At 44.6% G+C, this 20,751-nt stretch overlaps 1 protein-coding gene across 7 annotated transcripts in view; it reads left to right on the forward strand.

Moving 5' to 3' along the window:
- LOC146869396 (omega-hydroxyceramide transacylase-like) overlaps positions 1-20,751 on the forward strand; it is a 485,268-nt gene that overhangs the window by 412,503 nt on the left and 52,014 nt on the right. For 6 of the 7 annotated variants that reach the window (XM_085599720.1, XM_085599727.1, XM_085599723.1 and 3 more), the window contains exon 3: positions 6,270-6,335. The exons of the other annotated variant lie outside the window; for it this stretch is intronic. In XM_085599720.1, the coding sequence (XP_085455846.1) occupies positions 6,270-6,335 (66 nt within the window). The remainder of the gene's footprint in view (positions 1-6,269; positions 6,336-20,751) is intronic. 7 annotated transcript variants of the gene reach the window in all.

Raw genomic sequence — 20,751 nt, forward strand, 5'->3', positions numbered from 1 at the left:
GTCTGCCACCAAACCCACAGTTTGTTATCCGAACGCGCAGGTCCTGTATGGGAAATATAGGAACTAAACGACACAGTCTCATATCAAAAAGGTGGACGTGTCCAGCTGTGAGTATTTCTATGACACCCCCTCCATTGGTTAAGTTTTTCCGAGTACTATGCCCAGCTATACTGCCCCCGTGAGAAAGCTGCCGTGACTAAGATCTCGCAATATCAAGAGGATGTTACCATGGCGTGGTTTTCAGATGGCCAGAGAGAGTATCTAACGCAGCCAGTCATGGAGGAGGAGATTAAAGAAATAATAAACACGCTACATAATAACAAAGCCCCGGGCCTAGATGGTCTGGCGAATTCTGTAAGGAGTTTGCGGACCTTCTGGCCCTAAATTTGCTCTAGGTATACGCAGAGGCATATGATAGGCACACGCTCCCCCTTCACTCAGGGAGGCCCTAATGATAATGATTTTAAAGCCAGACAAACCCGCCAACCAATACACTTCGTATTGTCTGCTGTCCCCAATTAACATAGATACCAAAATACTAGCGACTAGACTGCAACTGCTACTCACCAATATGGTCCTCCAAGACTAGTCAGGCTTCATGCCCAATCGCTCCACAGCCCAGAACGTATGCACTATATTTGCACTATCCCATCCACTGGACCCCTCCCTGAAGTCTGCTGGAATCTTACTAGATGCCGCAGAAATCTTAATAGATGCCGCAAAGACATTCGACTCAATTGAATGACACTACATGTTCGCTATACTACTCCAGATGGGGATACCACCTGCATTTCAACACTGGATACGATTAGTATGTACGGATCCTGTAGCACGTCTCAGGGTGAACGGGCTCAAATTTGAAGCAATACCCATACATAGAGGTATGAGACATGGCTGCCCCCGTCGCCGATCCTCTTCACCCTAGCACTGGAACCCCTGGCATGTGTAATACGCCAGCGTTATGCTGCAGCTGCGCTGCGATTTAGACCCTGCCCAATAGCGACCTTGATGTATGCAGATGATATGCTTTTCTATGTCCTATGCACTCAAGCGCAGAATGCACACTACTGGGTTTCTCCCCCGGTCTTTACCCCGCACATAGCTATTGAACATAAAGCTGCACATCCAATTCCACTCAGAGCCCTAATCCCACATGATATTAAGGCTAATAGGTTAACAGAAATTTCCACTATACAGTGCACTACTAAGGTGTGGCAGCAACTAAGCCAAAGAGCAGGCAAAACCCCACTGCACACAAAGGCAGTACCACTGACTCATCACGCAGCAATATCAGTCACGTCGGAACCCAATGCGTTAAATTTACTAGCAAAGGCTGTTGACAATGGGGGACCTGTTCCCGGATGGACAGTTTATTAAATGAGCAGCCGTGACTCAAAGAGGACACGGCTCTCTGCTGCTGCACTTCATGTACCTGCACGCCTCTATCCATAGCTTATATTCAGAATTTCCGGAGGAACCCCCAGCATGGTCAGTGCTGCAGATGCTTCTGACCAGCCCAACTAGACAGAACATAGTTACTAAGCTCTATAACACATCACAATCCGACAAGGTCCAGCTCAGAAATCCCCTAGGGACAAATGGAACGAGGTCCTAGATACACCCCTTACACATGCAGGATGGACGTTCTGCTGTACACAAACAGGGGAGCCTACCTCTAAAGGGAACTTGCGCATTATTCATTTTAAATAACTCCATTAAATGTATTAAACACCATTCCGACACAGGAAATATGGTCTTCGGGAAGAAGACAATTGCCACAGATGTGACTCCCCGGGGGCAAACTTTCTACACCTGGCGTGGAGCTGCTCCCGATATTCCAAATCTGTGAACAAGTAACACACGTCCTTACTGGAGTGCTGGCAGAGCCTGTACACTGTACCCCTAAGGTTTGCCTACTAGGATATGTGAAAACATTGAAACCAGCTTGCCGTAAGCTCGTAGTGGTCAGTCTGCTACTGGCTATGAGAGGGATTGCAAAACACTGGGGATAGCGTGCCTACCCTAATTTGGAGGGATGGTATAGAGATATTGCATTCTGCAGAGATCAATAGAGCATATATGCGGAGGAACTGCCTTATGCATTTAGACCAAAGGACTATTGGGCTCCGATGACAGAGTATCTGCTTGCACGGCGGGATAGTCTCCCGATTGCATGTAACTATCATTTTATTTATTTATTTAGACATTTATAGAGCGCACAGCTACCCCCAACGGAGGTGTGCCGGCGCTAAGGCAGTCGACTGAAAAGGAAGAGATGTGCGTGCACTTCACAGGTGATGGATGGAGAGGGGTGGTGTTGGTGCTCTGACTGTATTTGTTTTCTAATAGCAATCAGCTTATGCATGAAGGCCCTAAAAAATTACATGGCTAAACAAGGGCTAGAGTTAAATCTGAAAAAAATGAAAGTAGTACGGCTGTTAGACTCAACTAACAAGAAGCACTCATGGTTCCTTGAAGGTAAAAAAAAGTTGAAGTAATCAATACATACAAATACCTGGGATTTAATGTGGAGAACCAAATGAAAGGTAAACAACATACGAGAGTATATAAATCTGTGTTCAATATTCCCAAATCGGCATCCCCAGGCCAAGCGCTCTTAGAATTTGGATTGTTGAATCAAATATATCAATGTAAAGGTCGCTTTCATAAAACTATGCTGGAGACTCAACGCATCTGAAAGTGGATCAATCAACAATTTGTGTTGGCAGAAAATTGAGGAGCAAAAACAGAAAAATAAAAAAGGATCATGGGGACAACACCTAAACCCGGCTATCGAGGAACTGGGAGTACAAGAAGCCTGGAGTGCGAATATTGTGAAACTGTCTTTTTATTGAGTAATAAAGGCTACAACGAAGTAACTGTCACACCTAACAGACAAGAACACCCTCACACAAAGGCGACATGCCTGGACAGTGATGAATTCATACAAAAAACTGCTGCCCCAGGAGTATCTCACAGCACACTTCGCATTGTCTATAAAACACCAGTTTATGCAATTTCGATTTGGAATGTGGGAAACAAAAGATCTAATCCCAACTTGGAAAATCAAGAATGCCGATTGTGTAAATACAACCAAGAAAACTTGATCCATATGTTCTGCGTATGCCCGAAGTTCCTGATAGAAAGGAAAAAAATGCTGAAAGGAATTTTTAGAAACTTGAAAATTTGATCCTGTAGGCAAGCGGTAATCACTTGGCGGCTCCTCTATACCCCTTATTTGAAGGGGTGCAAAATTTGTAAAAGCAAATTTCAAAGTAATGAAACAACCGACATAAGGCACTCGCACATTTAGGAAGTAGTATCATTGGGATACGACAACAGGACGTAAGAACAAAGTAACTGACTAATTGCACATGGCACTTGCACTGTAAATCCTAGGATAATATTAGTTACAAAGGAAAAACAGTTACTACTGCAGTTAAGAAATTCAAAGAACAATGAAATCAAACAACATTCATTGAAGGCGGATCTACGTGGGAGATAACTATCATTTAGAAGCAAAATGGCAGTTTAATAGAAAGCTGCTGCAATAAGAGAAACGTTTTGTAAGAATTAATGATTTTAACATCTGTTTTTAAATGATTATTTAGGATTTTATTGGTATGTTCCTTTATAGGAAAACAATTTGACAAAACATGCTGGGACACTGTGTTAGATAGAAAGTAAAGTAATTGTTCATGTTCATGATACTTAATGAGTTACAGTGTAATGGTTTTAATTGACTAAACAATTAAATAAATATTACTATCATGCACAAAAATAAACTTTAATTCTGAAATCTCAGGTTTGAGCTTTTGTGATTCTACTCCAGATGCCCTATGATGAGTTAGCCATGACCATAATATTCCACGCATGGTTAAAAGGCTAATTTTTGTCGTTTGTCAGGGTACCTGTGGACTTGTGCGTGCTTTGCTTGACAACAACTAAATGGGTCACCTAGAACCACAAAGTCATTCTCCAGACACGCCTGATAATAAGCTACTAGATAGCTTTCCACTCCTGTGCATCATTTAAGTACATTTCAGAAAATCACTGACAAGTATGAAGCTAATAACCGTCACTTCCTGTTAGCATCTTCAGCTTCATTTTGCCTCAATGGGATAAATTTAGAAAGGACAAAAATTAACAATGCTTCCGCCTGTGCTTTCTCAGTTTCTCTGGATGTCTTCGGAGTCTGGTGGAACCGACAACAGTAGTAACCGAGATTCACTCTGTAAGATGGTGCGTTATTCCATCTCCTGGTTTGGCCAGAGGTGTAATAGCACATCTGGCAAACAGACTTATTCCTAACAATAAACATAGAACGGGTTTTGAATCTGCTCCTTTCTACCGCTGGCTTTCTCTCACTCACCTCTTTCAACCTGCCAATCGCGTCTTTGCTCTGTACAGTGAAGTAAACATATCTCATCTAATACTATTGGCTATTTAGGCGAGGCGTTCTACCTCCACACAGTGCTTGCATTTGAACTGCACGAGGAACTACTTGACAGCTATAGCCCTCCCTGTCAAGTCCTGCTGGCTCCCACGTGTATTCTGATGTGATCCCTCTGAATGCCTTAGGACATTAAACCTCAACCTGTTGGCTATTCCAATTCTTTTTGTATCAGCTTTTCACCATTCATTAATCATATAGGACAGATGCAATGGAAAGCGCACTTCTTTGGTTTTACAAGTCACAGCATTGCCTTTATTACGAACTCCTCCCTGCCTGGCCCCTACAATATAAGTTGATGATAATGTTCTCTTCTGCCATCCCACTATCAGGAGATGAGGTAGACGAATTGGTGAACAGGAGTGGGAGCTGGAGAAACACCTATTTATGAGGGCGTGGTGGAAAAGCTTGGCTTGGGTCAAGGGTTTGTAACAAAGAGGAGTGTAAGACATGGGCAAGGACTTGTGAAGCAGATCTAGTAGGGAAGGGGGGAGGGTTGGAGATTATGCAGCCATGTCTGGGAAAAGGAACGGACAATCAATCAATCAATCAAATAGGATTTGGAAAACTCTGTTTATCACCCCTGAGGGTATCCAGGGGCTGGGGGCGGCGGGTGCTGCTGCTTAATTTGTCAAAGAGCCAGGTCTTCAGGTCTTTCTTGAACTCTTGCAGGCTGGGTGATATGCGGAGGTGGAGGTCATTCTAGGACTTGGCTGCCAGATGTGAGATGGGTCGGCCACTGCTCTTGCTTCGGTAGATGCGGCGAGTGTGTGCCAGGAGATGATGAGCACAGTTTCTGGATGGGTTGGTGGCAGTTCACCCTGTGGTTGAGGTAGGCTGGACCCTTGTTATGAACAGCTTTGTAGGCGCGGGGGAGTAGTTTGGACTGGCAACGTTTGCTGATGGGGATACAGTGTAGGGATTTGAGGTGTGGGGAGATATGAGTCCTTCTCAGGAGGTTGAAGACGAGCCTGGCTCCTGTGTTCTGGATGGTTTAGAGTCTGTTAAGAAGCTGAGTGGTGATTCTCACGTAGAGGGAGTTGCAGTAGTCCAGGCGGCTGGTGATGAGGACCTGGGTGACTGTGTGTCTGATGTTGAAGAAGAGCCATTTGAAGATTTTTCTGAGCAGGCGCAGGGTGAGAAAGCAGGAGGATGAGACAGCATTTATCTGCTTCCTCATTGAGAGCTTGCTGTCGAGTATTATTCCGAGGTTTCTTGCATGCTCGGTGGGTGCCGGGCCGAGCTCCGTGGGCCACTAGGAGTCATCCCACAGGGGTTTATTGTTTCCAAAGATGAGTATTTATGTTTTCTCTGAGTTGACTTTGAGGCATCTATTGTACATCCAGCTTGCAAATCTGGTCATGCACCTGTGGAATTTGGATTTGGTATTATTCGGGTCTGAGAAGAGTAAGAGGGTGAGCTGAGTGTCATCTGCATAGGAGATTATGTTCATGCCGTGGGATCTGACGAAGGTAGCAAGAGGTGCCATGTAAGTGTTGGAACTGTGATGGAGGTTGGTGACCAGTGAAAGGTCAGGATAGTGTGATGGAGTGCAAGGGGAAGGTGGAGAGATGTGAGACGGAGATGCATGGATGAATGGCGTTCTTATAGATCTTCCCAATGCTTGTCTTTAAAACCTAGAATTGCGCTGGCTTGTCAATGCGGCCCATTCATTAGGTTCCTTTAGACTGCTGTAAGTTTGCTGCATGAAATACACACCAAACCATACATGGTTACCCGACATGTATCCTTTGTATGTTGATTTATTTTTATAAATGTTTTATGTTACATTCTGCAATAACTTTTCTGTCCACAGGCACTGATTTGTAGTTGCTTTGTTCCTGTCTATTGTGGATTCATTCCTCCATCATTTCGAGGCATGGTGAGTGTCTTTTTAAATGTATTTTCAGTCAAAGCTACTATTAACATTTTAGGTTAATCTCACTGTATGCATGTTTGGACTTGGAAGTCACAAATTATCGTCTCTTAAAGGTGCTCTAACCAGACGTGGTTCGGACTTAGCAGTGTAGCACCGAAGGAGATGCAGTTCCTGTAGGGTGGGGAAAGAAGAGAAGGAGGCTAGGTTGGTCAACACCCTTACTCAGTAGTGGAGTGTGGGTGTCTCCCAATTTTGGAAGTGGGGCCCTCATACACCCATTTGGGTGTCATGCTTCATCATAGGGCTTCCTCCTCGTCAGGCCGGCACTGCAATGCCTGACGGGCACCCTATGAGGGTCTCTTTGTCAGAGATCTTTATCCCAAGCCGTATAGGTGAGGTGTGTGTGAAGGACCTAGTGGTGTAGATTTGAGGTGATGTGAGGAGAAATAAAATGAGGCAAGGTGGTGCTCCAAAATGAATTTTAATCTGCGAGCCCACTCGTCTCAATTAAAACCAGAATAGGGATACCGCAGATTATAATAGTTGGAGGTGTCTATATGTGTTTAGTCATGGTCAACATGTTTCTTGCCCTATGTGTGTAAATCACTCGGCAATTCTTCAGGACCTAACTTGATGCACTATCTACACGGGTGGTTGGTTATGGAAAATGAACCAATCACTCTGATGACCTTTCAATGAGGTAGCTTAATAATACAAATCATGGGACCAACCTAATGAGATCCAAAACAGAGAGAGAAAAACAACTGTACATGAATAAGGTATGCACATACAGTAATAATACCTCCAGAATTAAATTAGAAACATGCCATAAACACATGCACAAGTGGTTAATGCAACTCAAGAGGTGCATGGCCAGACAAACATAATAGGTAGACTTGTGGCACATGTGACATATACAAAACATACTGGTGTCATTGGTGGTAACCAACCACCGTAGGAAATTGCGCGAATGAACTCACCCAATTCAGGTTCAAGTCATGCCTCATCAATAGTTAGGCAGAGCAACGATTGTTACAAAAGTTAACGTCATGCTGGTTTTGAGGAGAGAAAGGGGGAAGATAAAAACACGATGGGTATAAGCAAAGATGAAAAGCTGCCCAAGGATGAGCATCCTGTCAAAGGGGCATAGGTCTCTGGTGCCAAAGGGGGGGGAGGGGCAACAACAGCGGGGACCACTTACTTACAGTTTTCCTGGAAAACAGGTGCCTGGAACCTACCCCTTGCTCTGCCTCATTGGGAGGAAGCGAGGTGTCTGAAGCCAGTGGGTTTAAGTAGCAGGGAAACAACCCGGAAGTGGAAGGTCGAGGGACATGCAGCGGCCATCTTTGAAGGGGGTTGAAGCTAAAAGCGCCCAGTTAAAACGGTGTCAGCCATCTTAGAACGTGGAATGCATGTGGCAGGCATCCACAGGTCAATAAATATACGGCAGCCATCTTTGAAGGGGGTACAAGCTTAAAGCTATTGATTAAAGCTATGGCGGCCATCTTATAACTTGGAATGCGCATAGCATCCAGAAGGTGGGTGCTGTATTGGATGGTTTACCCCTGTAACAAGGGGTGAAGGAAATACCCAATTGACTGACATTATCAGTCCGCAGGCCGAAGTTAGACAATCATAGTCGGACACACAGGTCACGCAGTGGAGTGATTTCAAGTGGGTGAAGTCCCAGCATTGGGATGTAAACACTGACACCTCTACATGTGATAAATCGCGATGGGATGTCATGATAGTTATCACACGTAAGAGGTGAAGGTGCATGCAGTTGATGTCACTGACTGCAGATACTAGCCATCACCAGCGGGGACTTAATATCCCTTGCACACGATCTACTTTTCCACAATAACCAAGCCTGGCTTCATACAGTCCCTGTCGCCATGGCCATGTGGACTCCCTCCTTCACTTCTTACGTGTGATAACTATCATGACATCTCATCAGGATTTATCACATGTAGAGGTGACAGTGTTTACAGAGTAGTGAAGTCCCTATGCCTAGTTGAGTAGTCCCAGGTATTTAGATTGACCCTAAGGTTTGACGCACATTTAATTATGGCAGCACTGCCAATTGGGTATCCATAGTACCTCCGCCAGGGAGCCAGGAGGTTTGACGTAAAGCTTTGGTCATATTTGCATCACATTTTTCAGTCTCGTCCCTGAGCCACTCTATAACATATCTTAATTATGCTGCTTGGTAGTAGCTATGTATATTTGGTATCCCTAGGCCTTCCTTTTGGGGAAGCACCCTCTTATGTGTTTAAGTTGTGTTTTTTTCCCCATACCAGATGAAGCTGGTGCAGATGTCTTGTAACTGGGATAGTTCATGTTTTGTAAGCAAGAGTAAGAGGTTTTGAATCAGATGGAGGATTTTGGGAAGGATGATCACTTTAAGGGATGCTATCCTGCTGAGCCATAAAAGTGCATGTGAGCACCACGATTTGTGAGGGTTTCATACCATCTTGGAGAGAAGCTTAAACTTGCTTCTGGTATACTCATGGCGGTCAGGAGAGAAAAAGATCCCTAGATAGGTAAGTCTAGTCAAGGTCCACTGGAAAGGTGTTTAATTCTGTGAAGAGCTGACTAATGATTGTCCCCCTGCTAAGACGTGTCCCTGGGATTTGCTTAGATTGATTTTGAGATCTGCTATGGTGGTAGCCCTCTAGTAGCAAGGTTAGTTTTTCAAGGGATTGTCTGAGGGTTGTGAGCAACAACAAAATGTTGTGAGCAAAGGCAGATACCTTGTATGTGGCTCCGCTAAATGGTATGCTTTGAAGTCACCCCATTCTCCTGAATCTTTTGTAGTAAGGGTTCCATTTAGAGACAAAAAGCATTGGTGATAATGGTCAGCCTTGCCTTGCCTTGTGTCTCTATTCTAGGAGTACCTATGCCATTCACCTGAACCCACCTAGCCTTTGGTGTTGTGCACAGCGTGTCCGCCCATCATTGGAACCTGGGTCCCAGTCCCGCTCTATGGAGGGTCATTGTCATCATACCGCAGTCTACCCTGTCAAACGCTTTTTCAGCATTGAGGGAGAGGAGAATCAATACCGTGCACCTTTTTCTTGTGATATTGATTAAGTGAAGTGTCTGTTTAGTATTATCCAAAGCGGCTTGAGCTGGCATAAACTCCACCTGATTCACATGAATTAGGTGTGGTAGTATAGCTCCCATGCAGGTCGCTAAGACCTTAACAGAGATTATTACTTTGGTGTTCACCAAAGAGATCAATCTGTATGACGAGCACACAAGAGGATCTTGACTGATGTAGGAGTATAGCAATTGATGCCTCGTCCATTGACTGTGTTGGACTCTGCATAAGTCTGAAATTGTTATACAGGCTTGCTAGCAAAGAGGCAGATTGTGGGGCAAAACATTAATAGAAGCCAGCTGTATAGCCATCTGGGCCCGGTGATTTCCCCAATTTTAACTGTTTAATTACCATAAGTATTTCCCCTACAGAGATAGGCTCACCGAGAATATATGCCTCATTTTCCATTGTAGTGGGGAGAAACCCAGAGAATATGTACGGCCTTGCCTAGGATCCAATTGTTGTTCTTTGTATAATGATTCAAATAAATACTTTAAACAAGGTTTATTCTGCCAGAGGAAAGAATTAGCGATATTGAAATAAGTAGTCTTTATCAATTGATTGACTCTTTTCAAGTACAAGACTGGCCTGCATCCTCCTATTAGCTTCTTTACAAGTGTAGAATCCCTTTCCTCTCTCTTCCCAAGGTACTGGAACAATGGCTTTCTTTACCAATCGTGAAGGAATTCCTTCCATCAAAGGTGATGCTTTCAACTTGTTATTTCTAATGGGAGTGAGGATGTTTCTGAGTATGAAGGCCTGAAATCAATTTCTGACATATTGTCTTTCTGAATAATATTCAGTGCCCTCTGATCTGCTATATTTACTCTCTATTGATCTTTAATATGGTGAACATGACCTCCTGTAGGAAGACTCGCCTTTCCTTCTTGTTGATAGTCAGGACCTTCGATTTTTGCACTGCACTCTAAAAGAAAAGGATCCTTGACTTTTTTCTTTCTTTTTTGGGTTGAAAATGCTCCTGCAATATCTGTGGTAGGAATATTTTTTCTTGTTAAAATAATTACATGAAGATGACTTTCCTTTATATGACGAGACATGCTTTTTATCTTTAAAAGCTTTTGTGACCTTTGATCCAATTAGTCTCCACACAACTTTCTCCCTTGAAAATGAATTTTCTCAGAAGATTCCACCTTCCAGGCTCTTGGCCACATTGCTTTCTAGCCACCACTGAAACTCCTTGGGCTAATGCTGATTATTTGACACTATTCAACATTTCTGTTACACGTTAAGTTTAAATATTTTTTTTATTTATTTTTTATTTTTTAATTAATCAACTTTATTAAATTTCTCTTTACTTTCCCATAGAGTTATCTCTACCTCACTTGTGGAGAGCTCCAACAACAGGTAAAAGGTTACTAGTAGCCTTATTAGTCTCCTAAATTTGGCTATAGGAGGCTCGACCCACTCACGTAAGAGTGCAGGGACGTGTAAGTCTACACTTAGCTGCAAATCTGTACTCGCAAATGATGAACAGGAAAAAAAGTAGAGCATAACACGTTGGTGTACTTTTTCGGTTCCTTGCTTTGGTGGAGGTGATGCGTCGGTTCCTTCCTGCTGCGCAGGGGAGGTGATGAGTCGGTTCCTTACCAGAGAGGGGGTGATGCATTGGTCTCTTACTGCGTGGGCAGGTGATGTGTAGGTTTCTTACTGCGTCCCCCAACGATGCAACAGACCTGGTGCCTCAATGCGATGTGTGATAATCCAGGACGATGAGTGCGTTCTTGCCGCTGCACAGTAGGACTTGCATCGGAAATGGTGCGGTCATCTCGGACTTCAGAGATCAGTGCACTCCATGTGGTGGAGGCGACTTCTCGAGCCGCGGGCAGGCACTGCGTCGGTTTCTTCAGCGATGCGTCGGAAACAGGTACGGATGCGTTGCGATTATCTTCATTGCGTTGCTTTTCCAGCTCCCACAGCCAGAGCAACCTCCAGAGGCCCAGAACTCTTGGCAGGTCAGAACTCCCAGCAAGGAAGTTCAGGGGAGCTGTGGGTGAAGTCTTTGTGTCCCTGAGACTTCAGAACAGGAGGCAAGCTCTTCTTCAAGCCCTTGGGGATCTTTCTCAAGCAGGGGACACATCACACAGCGAAGTCCTTTCCCTTTCCTTGGCAGAAAGTAGCCACTGCGGGCCAACCCCAGACAACAAACAGCACAGGGGCAGTATTCCTTCTCAGTTTCTCTTGCTCTTCTCCTTGGCAAAGGTTCCTCTTGATTTCCCAGAAGTTATCTAAAAGCCTGGGCCCCTCTTTTTATAATACAAAATCCTTTGTTCTCTGTGGCAGAGAAGCTCTTTGCCCAGCCAAAACCAGTTCTGTCCTCTCTGGTGCAGCTTCCTGGCAGGAGGTGGAGACAGCATTGTCCTTGGCAGACCAGGCCCATTCAGGTGTGAAAGAAATCTCCTCCCCCTACTCTGAATGCAGCCCAGGTCTATTCAGCCCAGCCTGGACTCACCCTGGAAAGGCAGGGCACACCTCAACCCCCCAAGTGGCTGTCTGAATGGAATGCACATCCCCAGCCCCTTTAACTACAAAGCCAGACAGTCAATACACAACCTAGCAGCGGCACACTGGATGGTTAGGCAAGAAAATATCTACTTTCTAAAAGTGGTATTTTCAAACCCAGAATGTAAAAATCACCCTCACCAAAATATGCATCTTAACATGGTGAGTTCAGGCATATCAAATTGTAATTTCCTATCTTGTTCCCATGGGCAAGTATGCTTATACGATGTTATAAGCAAACTCCCCATTCTATCTTATTGGACAGATAGCCTTTCAATAGTGAAAAACAAAATTGGCAGTATTTCACTATCAGAACATGCCACACACATCAGGGTATGTCCTACCTTTCACATACACTGCACCCTGCCCACAGGGGTACCTTGGGCCTACCTTAGGGGTGACTTACATGTAAGAAAAGGGAAGGTTAGGGCTTGGTATGTGGGTGCACTTGCCAAGTCGAAATGGCAGTACCAAACTGCGCACAGACACTGCAGTGGCAGGTCTGAGTTACATTTACAGGCCGCTTATGTGGGTGGCACAAACAGTGCTGCAGGCCCACTAGCAGCATTTGATTTACAGGCCCTAGGCACACACAATGCACTGTACTAGGGACTGACTAGTAAATCAAATATGCCAATCATGAATTCACCAATCCATAACAACAATTTACAGGAAGCACTTGCACTTTGGCACTGAACAGCAGTGGCAAAGTGCTCAAAGCCTCTAGAACAGCAAAACGAAGTCCAACACACAGCAAAACACAGGAGGCAAAGCTAAAAATACAGGGGAAACCCACGCCAATGATGTCAGGTCTAACACCCTCGTACAGGAGACCCACCTTAATGCCACTGAGAAAGAGGCAATATGTAAGAGATGGTAGGGCCAGATATACGGAACCTCATATTCGGCCTTCGCCATAGGGGTCCTACTGTGGATTCTCCCTGGTGTGCCATTCCAGAAGACATAGGAATTGATCGACCCTGATTGGAGATATGTGATAGTGACAGGCCACCTCGATGGTGGTGACTTGACCATTTTGGGGATTTTTGCTCCTAACACGGACCAAGGAGGGTCCTCGCGCGACACAGAATACACTGATAGGAGGGGATTACCAATGTGTCACTGGCACGATTCTTGATTGGCGTCACCCACCATTGGGGGACTCCCCAGTCAACCGATTAGCTTAGGCTTTCTCGACCTGGGAGCAGGAATGGAGGTTGATCGATTCCTGGAGACGCCTGCACCCAGGGGTCAGGGATTATTCATTTTACTCAGAAAGGCATGAGCTACATGTGCTTCTCGATGCTTTCCTGTGCTTCCTGGGAGTCCACAGGTCAGTCCAGGACATTAAGTATCTATGTCGGATGGTCTCGGACTACAACTCAGTATTACTCTCTTTGAATTGCCACAAAGAGCAACCACGAATACCAGACTGGTGCCTACGTGTTGAAACTCTAAAGGAACCCGTTTTCTTACAATCTAAAGGAGAAGCTGTATAAAATGACTTTGTGGATAATGGGGCCACCATCACTTCGCCCCTGGTCGAGTGAAATAAGTTTAAGGCATTCATTAGAGACGTTGTATAACAGGGATAGTGGGGGTATGGCGAACACTTGTGGAAGAGGTAAAAAAAACTTGACAGAGCGCTACGAGACCTGCAACTAGCTAGACCTGGGAACCTGGGTTTAAAACAGCAGCTCTTAGATGGTAAGGAGCAATTGGCAGATCATACTGAAAAGCTCTGTTGTTTGGACTATTGCAAGTATATGATAGGTGCTCATGCTCAGCATGATAAGACGAAAACCCTGCTGGCCTGGAAGGCTAATCCTACTCTAGAAGTTCCCTAATCATAGAAATAGAATCAGAAATGAGTGAATGCCTTTACACCCAAGAAAGTATAAATAGCAAATCTGAAGAATACTATACCATGCTATACGCCCCCCCACTGATGTTTACCAACAGATGAGCAAATTCTTGGACCCAATAGCTCTCCCTATGCTTACACAGGAGGAAGCAGAAACCTTGGGGGGAGCCGTTATGCTCAAGAAGTGTGAGTTGCTATTTAAGCCATGGCTCGAGGTAAAATTCCTGGGACCAATGGCTTACTAGTGGAATTTTATACAGCCTGCGCTGAGGAACTAGAACCACAGTTGGTCACCCTCTATGCAGTGGCCCGAGAGTTGGTACTGCTCCCAATACCTACTGGAGAGGCTCTTGTTTTCCCACTGCTGAAATCGGGCCACCACCCTCAGGATGTTAGTCCCCCCTTATCATTGCTGAACATGGATTATGAAAGTCTAAGCCGAATACTGGCAACCCGCCTCCTGTCTCTCATGCCCAAATTGATCCATACGATCAATATGGGTTTATCCCGGGCCGTAATACGGCATTCAATATCCGTAGGCTCTTTTCGGTCCTTGAAGCGGAGACCCCTGATAAGCATAGTGCAGTGATTTTGGCAATTGACATAGAAAAAGCTTTCGCTAGGCCAAGAGGCGGACGTCAATCTCCTGGCAATCTCATTGATTTACATTCAGTGCGATCTAAATTTTTAAGTGGGCTTCCCGAGTCTTCCTGAGTCAAATTCTTCCATCGACCGTTTTGTACCACTTATCCCTGACTCACTTCCTTTTTCGCACGCCGACAATCAGGGATGGAATGGCTGAGCGGGCACTGGGCATTTCCCCGGTGGGTCCCAAGGAGGGTGGGGGTGGTTTGGGACCCCTGAGGGGCTGTTTTGGTTACCGGTGCCGGTTTTGTAGCATAGCTGCAATATTGCCCCCCTGTAACAAAAGCAGGTTAAGTGTTGTCAACGCGCACACTCTCCAATCTCCCACCAGGCCAGTCCAATTCAATTGCCAGGGCCAGTTTTCGTTCACAGTCCAGCCCTGCTGACAATAGATCTGTTTGCATTGCCTCGAGTGCTCTATCATTCCTGTAGCCAGAGGGTCTCTTGTACGCCTTTCCTCCGATTCCCCTCTTCCAGAGGGTGCTTCAGAAGACTTAGTAGGAGGGGTGACAGTAATCCTAGTTGCTCCATTGTGGCTGAGAAGGCCGTGATTCTCCAAAATAATGCAAATCTCGGTCAGGCATCCGTTCCATCTCCCACTCAATTCTCCTCCTCTTCAGTTTCCCATGCTATTAACAGTATCCATTTGCCATCTAGCCTTAAAGGAGTTGGCAGGTCTTATGCTATTGTAATAGAAAGGAGACTTAAATTATTTTACGTTTATTCAGAATAATCTTGTGCAGGAGATAAAACCCATATAAAGTTGGTACTGTGACAAGGAGGACTGTGATTCAGGGAAATGGAGATTACTGGTAAGTAATTGTTCCATTAGCCAAGCACTTTCTATTCTCTCAGCCAGAAGTTCTCCTCTTGGGGGCCCAACTTCTGGCAGAGAAAATTAACAGTGCACGGCTACAAAGCAGCAATTACTGCAAACTCCCCCCACTCAACATCCAATTCGCTGCAGCCTGAATTGCCACTTTCTTGGGCATGATATTTGGCTGCTTGAAATTAGGGTCAATTAATGATAAATTTCTTCTTTTGTGAAGTCGCAAACTTCACCTACATCCTATGCAACATTTACACACTGCCCACTATTGGGTTTTAATATTTAACATAGTGCTCTGAAAGTGATTGAGCATGCATTTATCTCATGCAATGAATTTTGTGTGGCTTATATGCTGCCCTAGGACCCTTTCAGAGTTAAGGAAAAAAAGAGAAGCGGGTGGAGAGGAATGTGGGCTGGATGAATAGAGCAGGAAAGATGCAAGTGGATAAAGTGCAGCAGCATAAGTTAGGCTCTCACTTACACGTCACAGAAGTGCATTTATATATGAGGACCTGACATATTTACTGTGTGCCTTAATATTAACGTGTGTGACACAGTTAAACGCATTACTGAAATGCATTCAATGTAGGACTTAGAGATTTATAAATGTATGCAGTAATGTTCAACATAACACGAATCATGTATTTACTCACATTTTACATTTACACTTCGAGTTGTATTTGTGTAAGTAAACATGTATTCCTTTGCTCATGATGTGCAGTTTATTAGAAGTTACACATGCGTACGTAAAACCACGAAATCGAAGTGCACCTTAAATGCTTAGTAGCCTGAAAAAAGCCCTTAATTCTGAAATTGTTTGGTTTGCATGCTTTTTCTTTTGCAGGTGCATTCTCAAGGTTTCATTTGCTAGAAGAAGGAGTATTGGTGTTTGAATTAGTTTTTTGATAGTAAGGCCTGAGAATAGAAATCTTAGCAAGAACGTGGAGCTCTGATGAGCAGATGAAGCCTCCTATTCATCGTGTATCAGGAACGAACGGATGTTCATGAGGATTGAGATGATTGGTTCCTAGAGGGATGGGAAGAGATACAACTGTTGTTGAATCCTCTGTAGTTTTAATAAATGTACACACTGCCAGGAGTTAGAGCAGATTCCATTAGACATTGAGGGGTACAGACCTCTCTGCTTCCTCCATTCTTGCAAGTGTGAAGCTTTATGCTAAACACTTATTCTCATTTTGGAAGATTTCTACTGAAGTCTTCACTATGCTGACACCTTCTCGCAATCAATTCTGAATTTCCTTGAGACCCCATTCTTGTACAGACCATCCTTATTGTAAACTTAGAACCTTAATTAGATGCTTTTAGAATGTATCCATGTTTAGGAGAAAGAATTGTAGTTTCTTTACAGAACACCTCTTTCTAGTTCTCAGTTTCTCTCAGGATCTGTCGCTCGATTACATCAGGGTCCCCACGAGACCCTGCATCTCCTAAACTTCTAGCAGAGAGCATAGAGACCCTTGAACCTTATATTAGTGATGTTCTAGATCTCTCTTTTAGCTCCGGAAGTGTACCTCAGAGCTGGAAACAGGCGGTAGTTCTTCCACTCCAAAAGAAGCCTAACCTCAGTTGGGACAGGATGGATAATCTCCGACCCATCTCTCTCCTCCCCTATATGGCTAAAGTGGCAGAAAAGGTAGCCAATCTTCAATTGATGGCATTTGTGGAGAAAGCCAACTTGCTTCATACTACACAGTTTGGTTTCCGGGCCCACCACTCTACGGAGCTTGCGTTACTCTTGGCCACTGAAACCGTTAGGAAAGGTGCTGATGAGGGACATACTATGGCCCTCGTCTTACTGGACCTTAGTGCAGCCTTTGACACTGTAGCACATTCCATCTTGCTACAGTGTCTCAACAAAGGAGGAGTCACGGGCTCTGCACTTATGTGGATCCAATCCTTTCTCACTGACAGGAGCTTTCAGGTTAGACAGGGAGAACATTACTCTCGTATGTTCCCTCTTAATCAAGGGGTTCCACAGGGCTCCGCCCTGAGCCCCACCCTGTTTAACCTGTATGTCTCTCCGATTGCCACCATAGTGGAAAGCCACGACCTCCAGTTAGTGACCTATGCCGACGACACACAGCTTATCATCTCGCTGTCACGGGCACCGGATGTTTCAGCATCCATCTTCAGAGCATGCATGCAGGAGCTTGCTTCCTGGATGTCTACTAACTGCCTGAAGCTGAATGGGTCGAAAACTGAAGTGCTCGTGGTGGGGGGTGCACCGAGTGTGTGGTCGTCCGCATGGTGGCCAGACTGCTTGGGTCCCACCCCTGTGCCGTGTCAACAGGCAAAAAATCTGGGAGTGGTATGCGATTCTGATCTCGCCTTTACTGCCCAGATTAATCGGGTGGTTGGAACCTGCTTTGGTATGCTTAAAAGTCTAAGGAAAACTCTCGATCTGCTTCCAGTCAGCGCCAGGAAGACTCTTGTTCATGCCCTAGTCACATCTAGACTTGACTATTCTAATCTTCTATACTTGGGCGTGACAGCAAAGTGCCTCAATCGTCTCCAAGTTCTTCAAAACGCCACAGCTCGATTGGTACTGCGACTGCCTAGACGTACGCCATCTAAAGCCACCCTGAAGACCCTCCACTGGCTGCCCGTTAGGGAGAGGATCATCTTTAAGGCACTATGTCTATGCCATCGTATTATGATGAGCAGGGCGCCTACTCTGTGGTAAATATTTCATTACCGGTACTATTTTTTTTATGCGGTAAAGTCTAGTAAGAATAACTCAGTAAATATAAGAGGCAGAATCCGTGGTATTAGAGGTTCTAAAAGGCTTTATTCCTCTACAAAGGAATTACAGTTCGAACTGTAGGCTTCAAATTCCATCACCACGAAGGTTCAGGAAGGGAAGGCAATACATTATTGACAAGTAATGATATTTATATGAAAAGTATTACATTAAGACAGATGCAAGAGGCGTAACAACTGATAATACAGATAATGATACACATACGTAATGAAAAAAGGCGTAAACATAGGCGTAACTAAAAACGTCATTAAACATGATGTCACAAGTGGGTGGATCCATAAGAGAATCCTGCAATGTCAGCAGAAATATTTGGCAGAGATGCGCGCGCAGCCGCATGACGTGTGATTGACGTGCAACTAGAGGGTGAAGGGGACTTGACATTTAGCTCTACATGTGGAGACAGAAGTCTGGGGGGTCATGTGAACCTAATCCCAAATCATATCTAATATCTTATGTTTAAAGAACTGTATTATCCAAAAGGAAAGGTCTCTATGATGGAATCTATTCTATACTGACTGTTAGTGCGTGTACAAGCGTCTAAGTGTCTACATGAGATGCGAGGGGGCAGGAATCTTCCATGGTAACAGGGGCTATGAGGCCTGGCCCTTTGCACGGTAGCTGGAAGAATGTTTACCTAAACTACTAGACAGGAATGCATCGGATGAGGAGCGGAGCAGATAATCTTGAAGGTGAAATACAGTTTTTGGCAGGCAACAGGCTGGATCAGGCACCGTTAGCCGCGCAGGGAGTAGGACAAAGTTCATGGATACAGATGCAGGCTCGGACTGGAGCTTTCAGAGGCAGAAGGCAGGAAAAGGCTTGATGGCAGAATTCAGGGCCTACTCGCCTGAATCTGTAAAATGTGGAAAGTGAACCACATAAAGTCGGTGGCCTTTCATACTTAGGAATGGAATATCTGACCCATTCATGGCGGATCTGAAAGAGGACATGTTGACGGTGGACGCACATGTATTTGCGTCTTCATAACTGGAACTGGAGGGAACATACATGTACTTATAGCATGCACATGGAGCCGTTGGGGTCTACGATAGGGGACATAACTGATCACAAAATTCATATTTCCTCATTCCCTCCTTGTCCCCTATGGACCCTCAGGAGATATCGATCTTCATCAATCCATCGATCTGTTCATATAGCATCATTTGTTCTTCTTTCTTCTTCCGGGATCTTGAACGAAAACTTGGATGCGGGATACACGATGTGGCACACAGACCACAAATCGCTGGCCCACATTGTAGACATAAGCAGCAACTGAATAGTATGAGAAAGCCAATACCTAGGAAGGATAGGATCCTCCATCCCCAGGCTGACAACACATTCCAGAACCAACCGGACCAAGTCCAGGTGCCTGGACTCTGGTGTATCTGGCTTATAATCTTATGAAGGCGAGTTATGGCTTTATATACTGATGGCGAATTTTCTGGTATGAAAACACAGCAACTTGATCCGATGACCCTACAAGCTCCGCCCCTATCGGCCAGGATGACGTCAAGGACAAGACGATTTTGAAGCACAACAATCCGCATGGCAGACTGCTCTTCTGTTAAATTGCCTAAGGCGGAAGTAGTCTCGTTCACTACTGCTTCAAGGGTTCTAGTTAATCTACGTATCAGCTTACTATTAGTGACTGTACCTATATAGGGAAAGAAACCTTTATTGAAATCTGTGTATTGCTCCCATGCCGTTTCAGTGTAATCGACAATCGGGAGATCTCTCTGCTGTCTATTGTGTACTAAATGGGTATTTCTGTGATAGTCAGGAGGGGCTAGGAAGACAGGTGGCAGAAGGAATGCTATGTAACAGGTACCATCCCAATCTAGAGGTAGACGTATATATGCGGTCTGGCCACATATGAAGTAGGAATGACGGGAAGCTCTAAATGTAGACTTGCCTTGATCACTGAATTTTATTACAGTGGTGCATTTACTATGGCCCATGTGTATGGAACCATTCTTTCTTACACATAATTCCCCTTTAACTGGGAATACTGACATAGCAGGCAAGATTGGTGTAGCTTCGGATTCAACATTCAGAATCATGAGGTTAAGTGTAAAATTACCTAATCCATATACTTCATTTTCTAGGTCAGTTCCTGTTCTTTTGGGAAGTCCCTCCTTGTTAGGGTAGCAGACTTTAAGCAAAACTAGGTTCAGGTTTCCCCATACCCAGTTGTCTTGATAAACTACGGAATTTGAATCTAGGGAATTAATCAAACTAAACCATGCTCCACAGGAGCCATTGTGTGTGAACGGATACGGAAAGAGAGGCAAAACTCCCTTATAGTTCTGATAGGGAGGGAGTCGGCCACATATCCAACAATTGGTAGCATTGCTGGTCTGATGGGAATGATGTAACATACTAATAAAAGTGTTGTTGCGCAGCGCAAATCTATAGGACAACTCATGCGGAGGTAATTCGCTAAAAGAATGTTCAGCAGTAACATTGTAAGCACGCTTAGAAATAGGGTAATACATATGTAACAATACACTAGAAATGATGATCAGAAGACTTAGAAAAAACAAAATTAATAATGTAACTGTGCAGTGACTACGAAGCGATTTACAGTACGCATGTTTTTTAAGCTTTATCTGTCTATTTCTCTCTCTATTTCGGTCTAGAGGATACATGTCAGAGACAAATTCAACCGATTCACCT

This window comes from Triturus cristatus, chromosome 1_1, assembly GCF_964204655.1.
Source record: "Triturus cristatus chromosome 1_1, aTriCri1.1, whole genome shotgun sequence".
In the NCBI taxonomy this organism is placed as follows: Eukaryota; Metazoa; Chordata; class Amphibia; order Caudata; family Salamandridae; genus Triturus; species Triturus cristatus.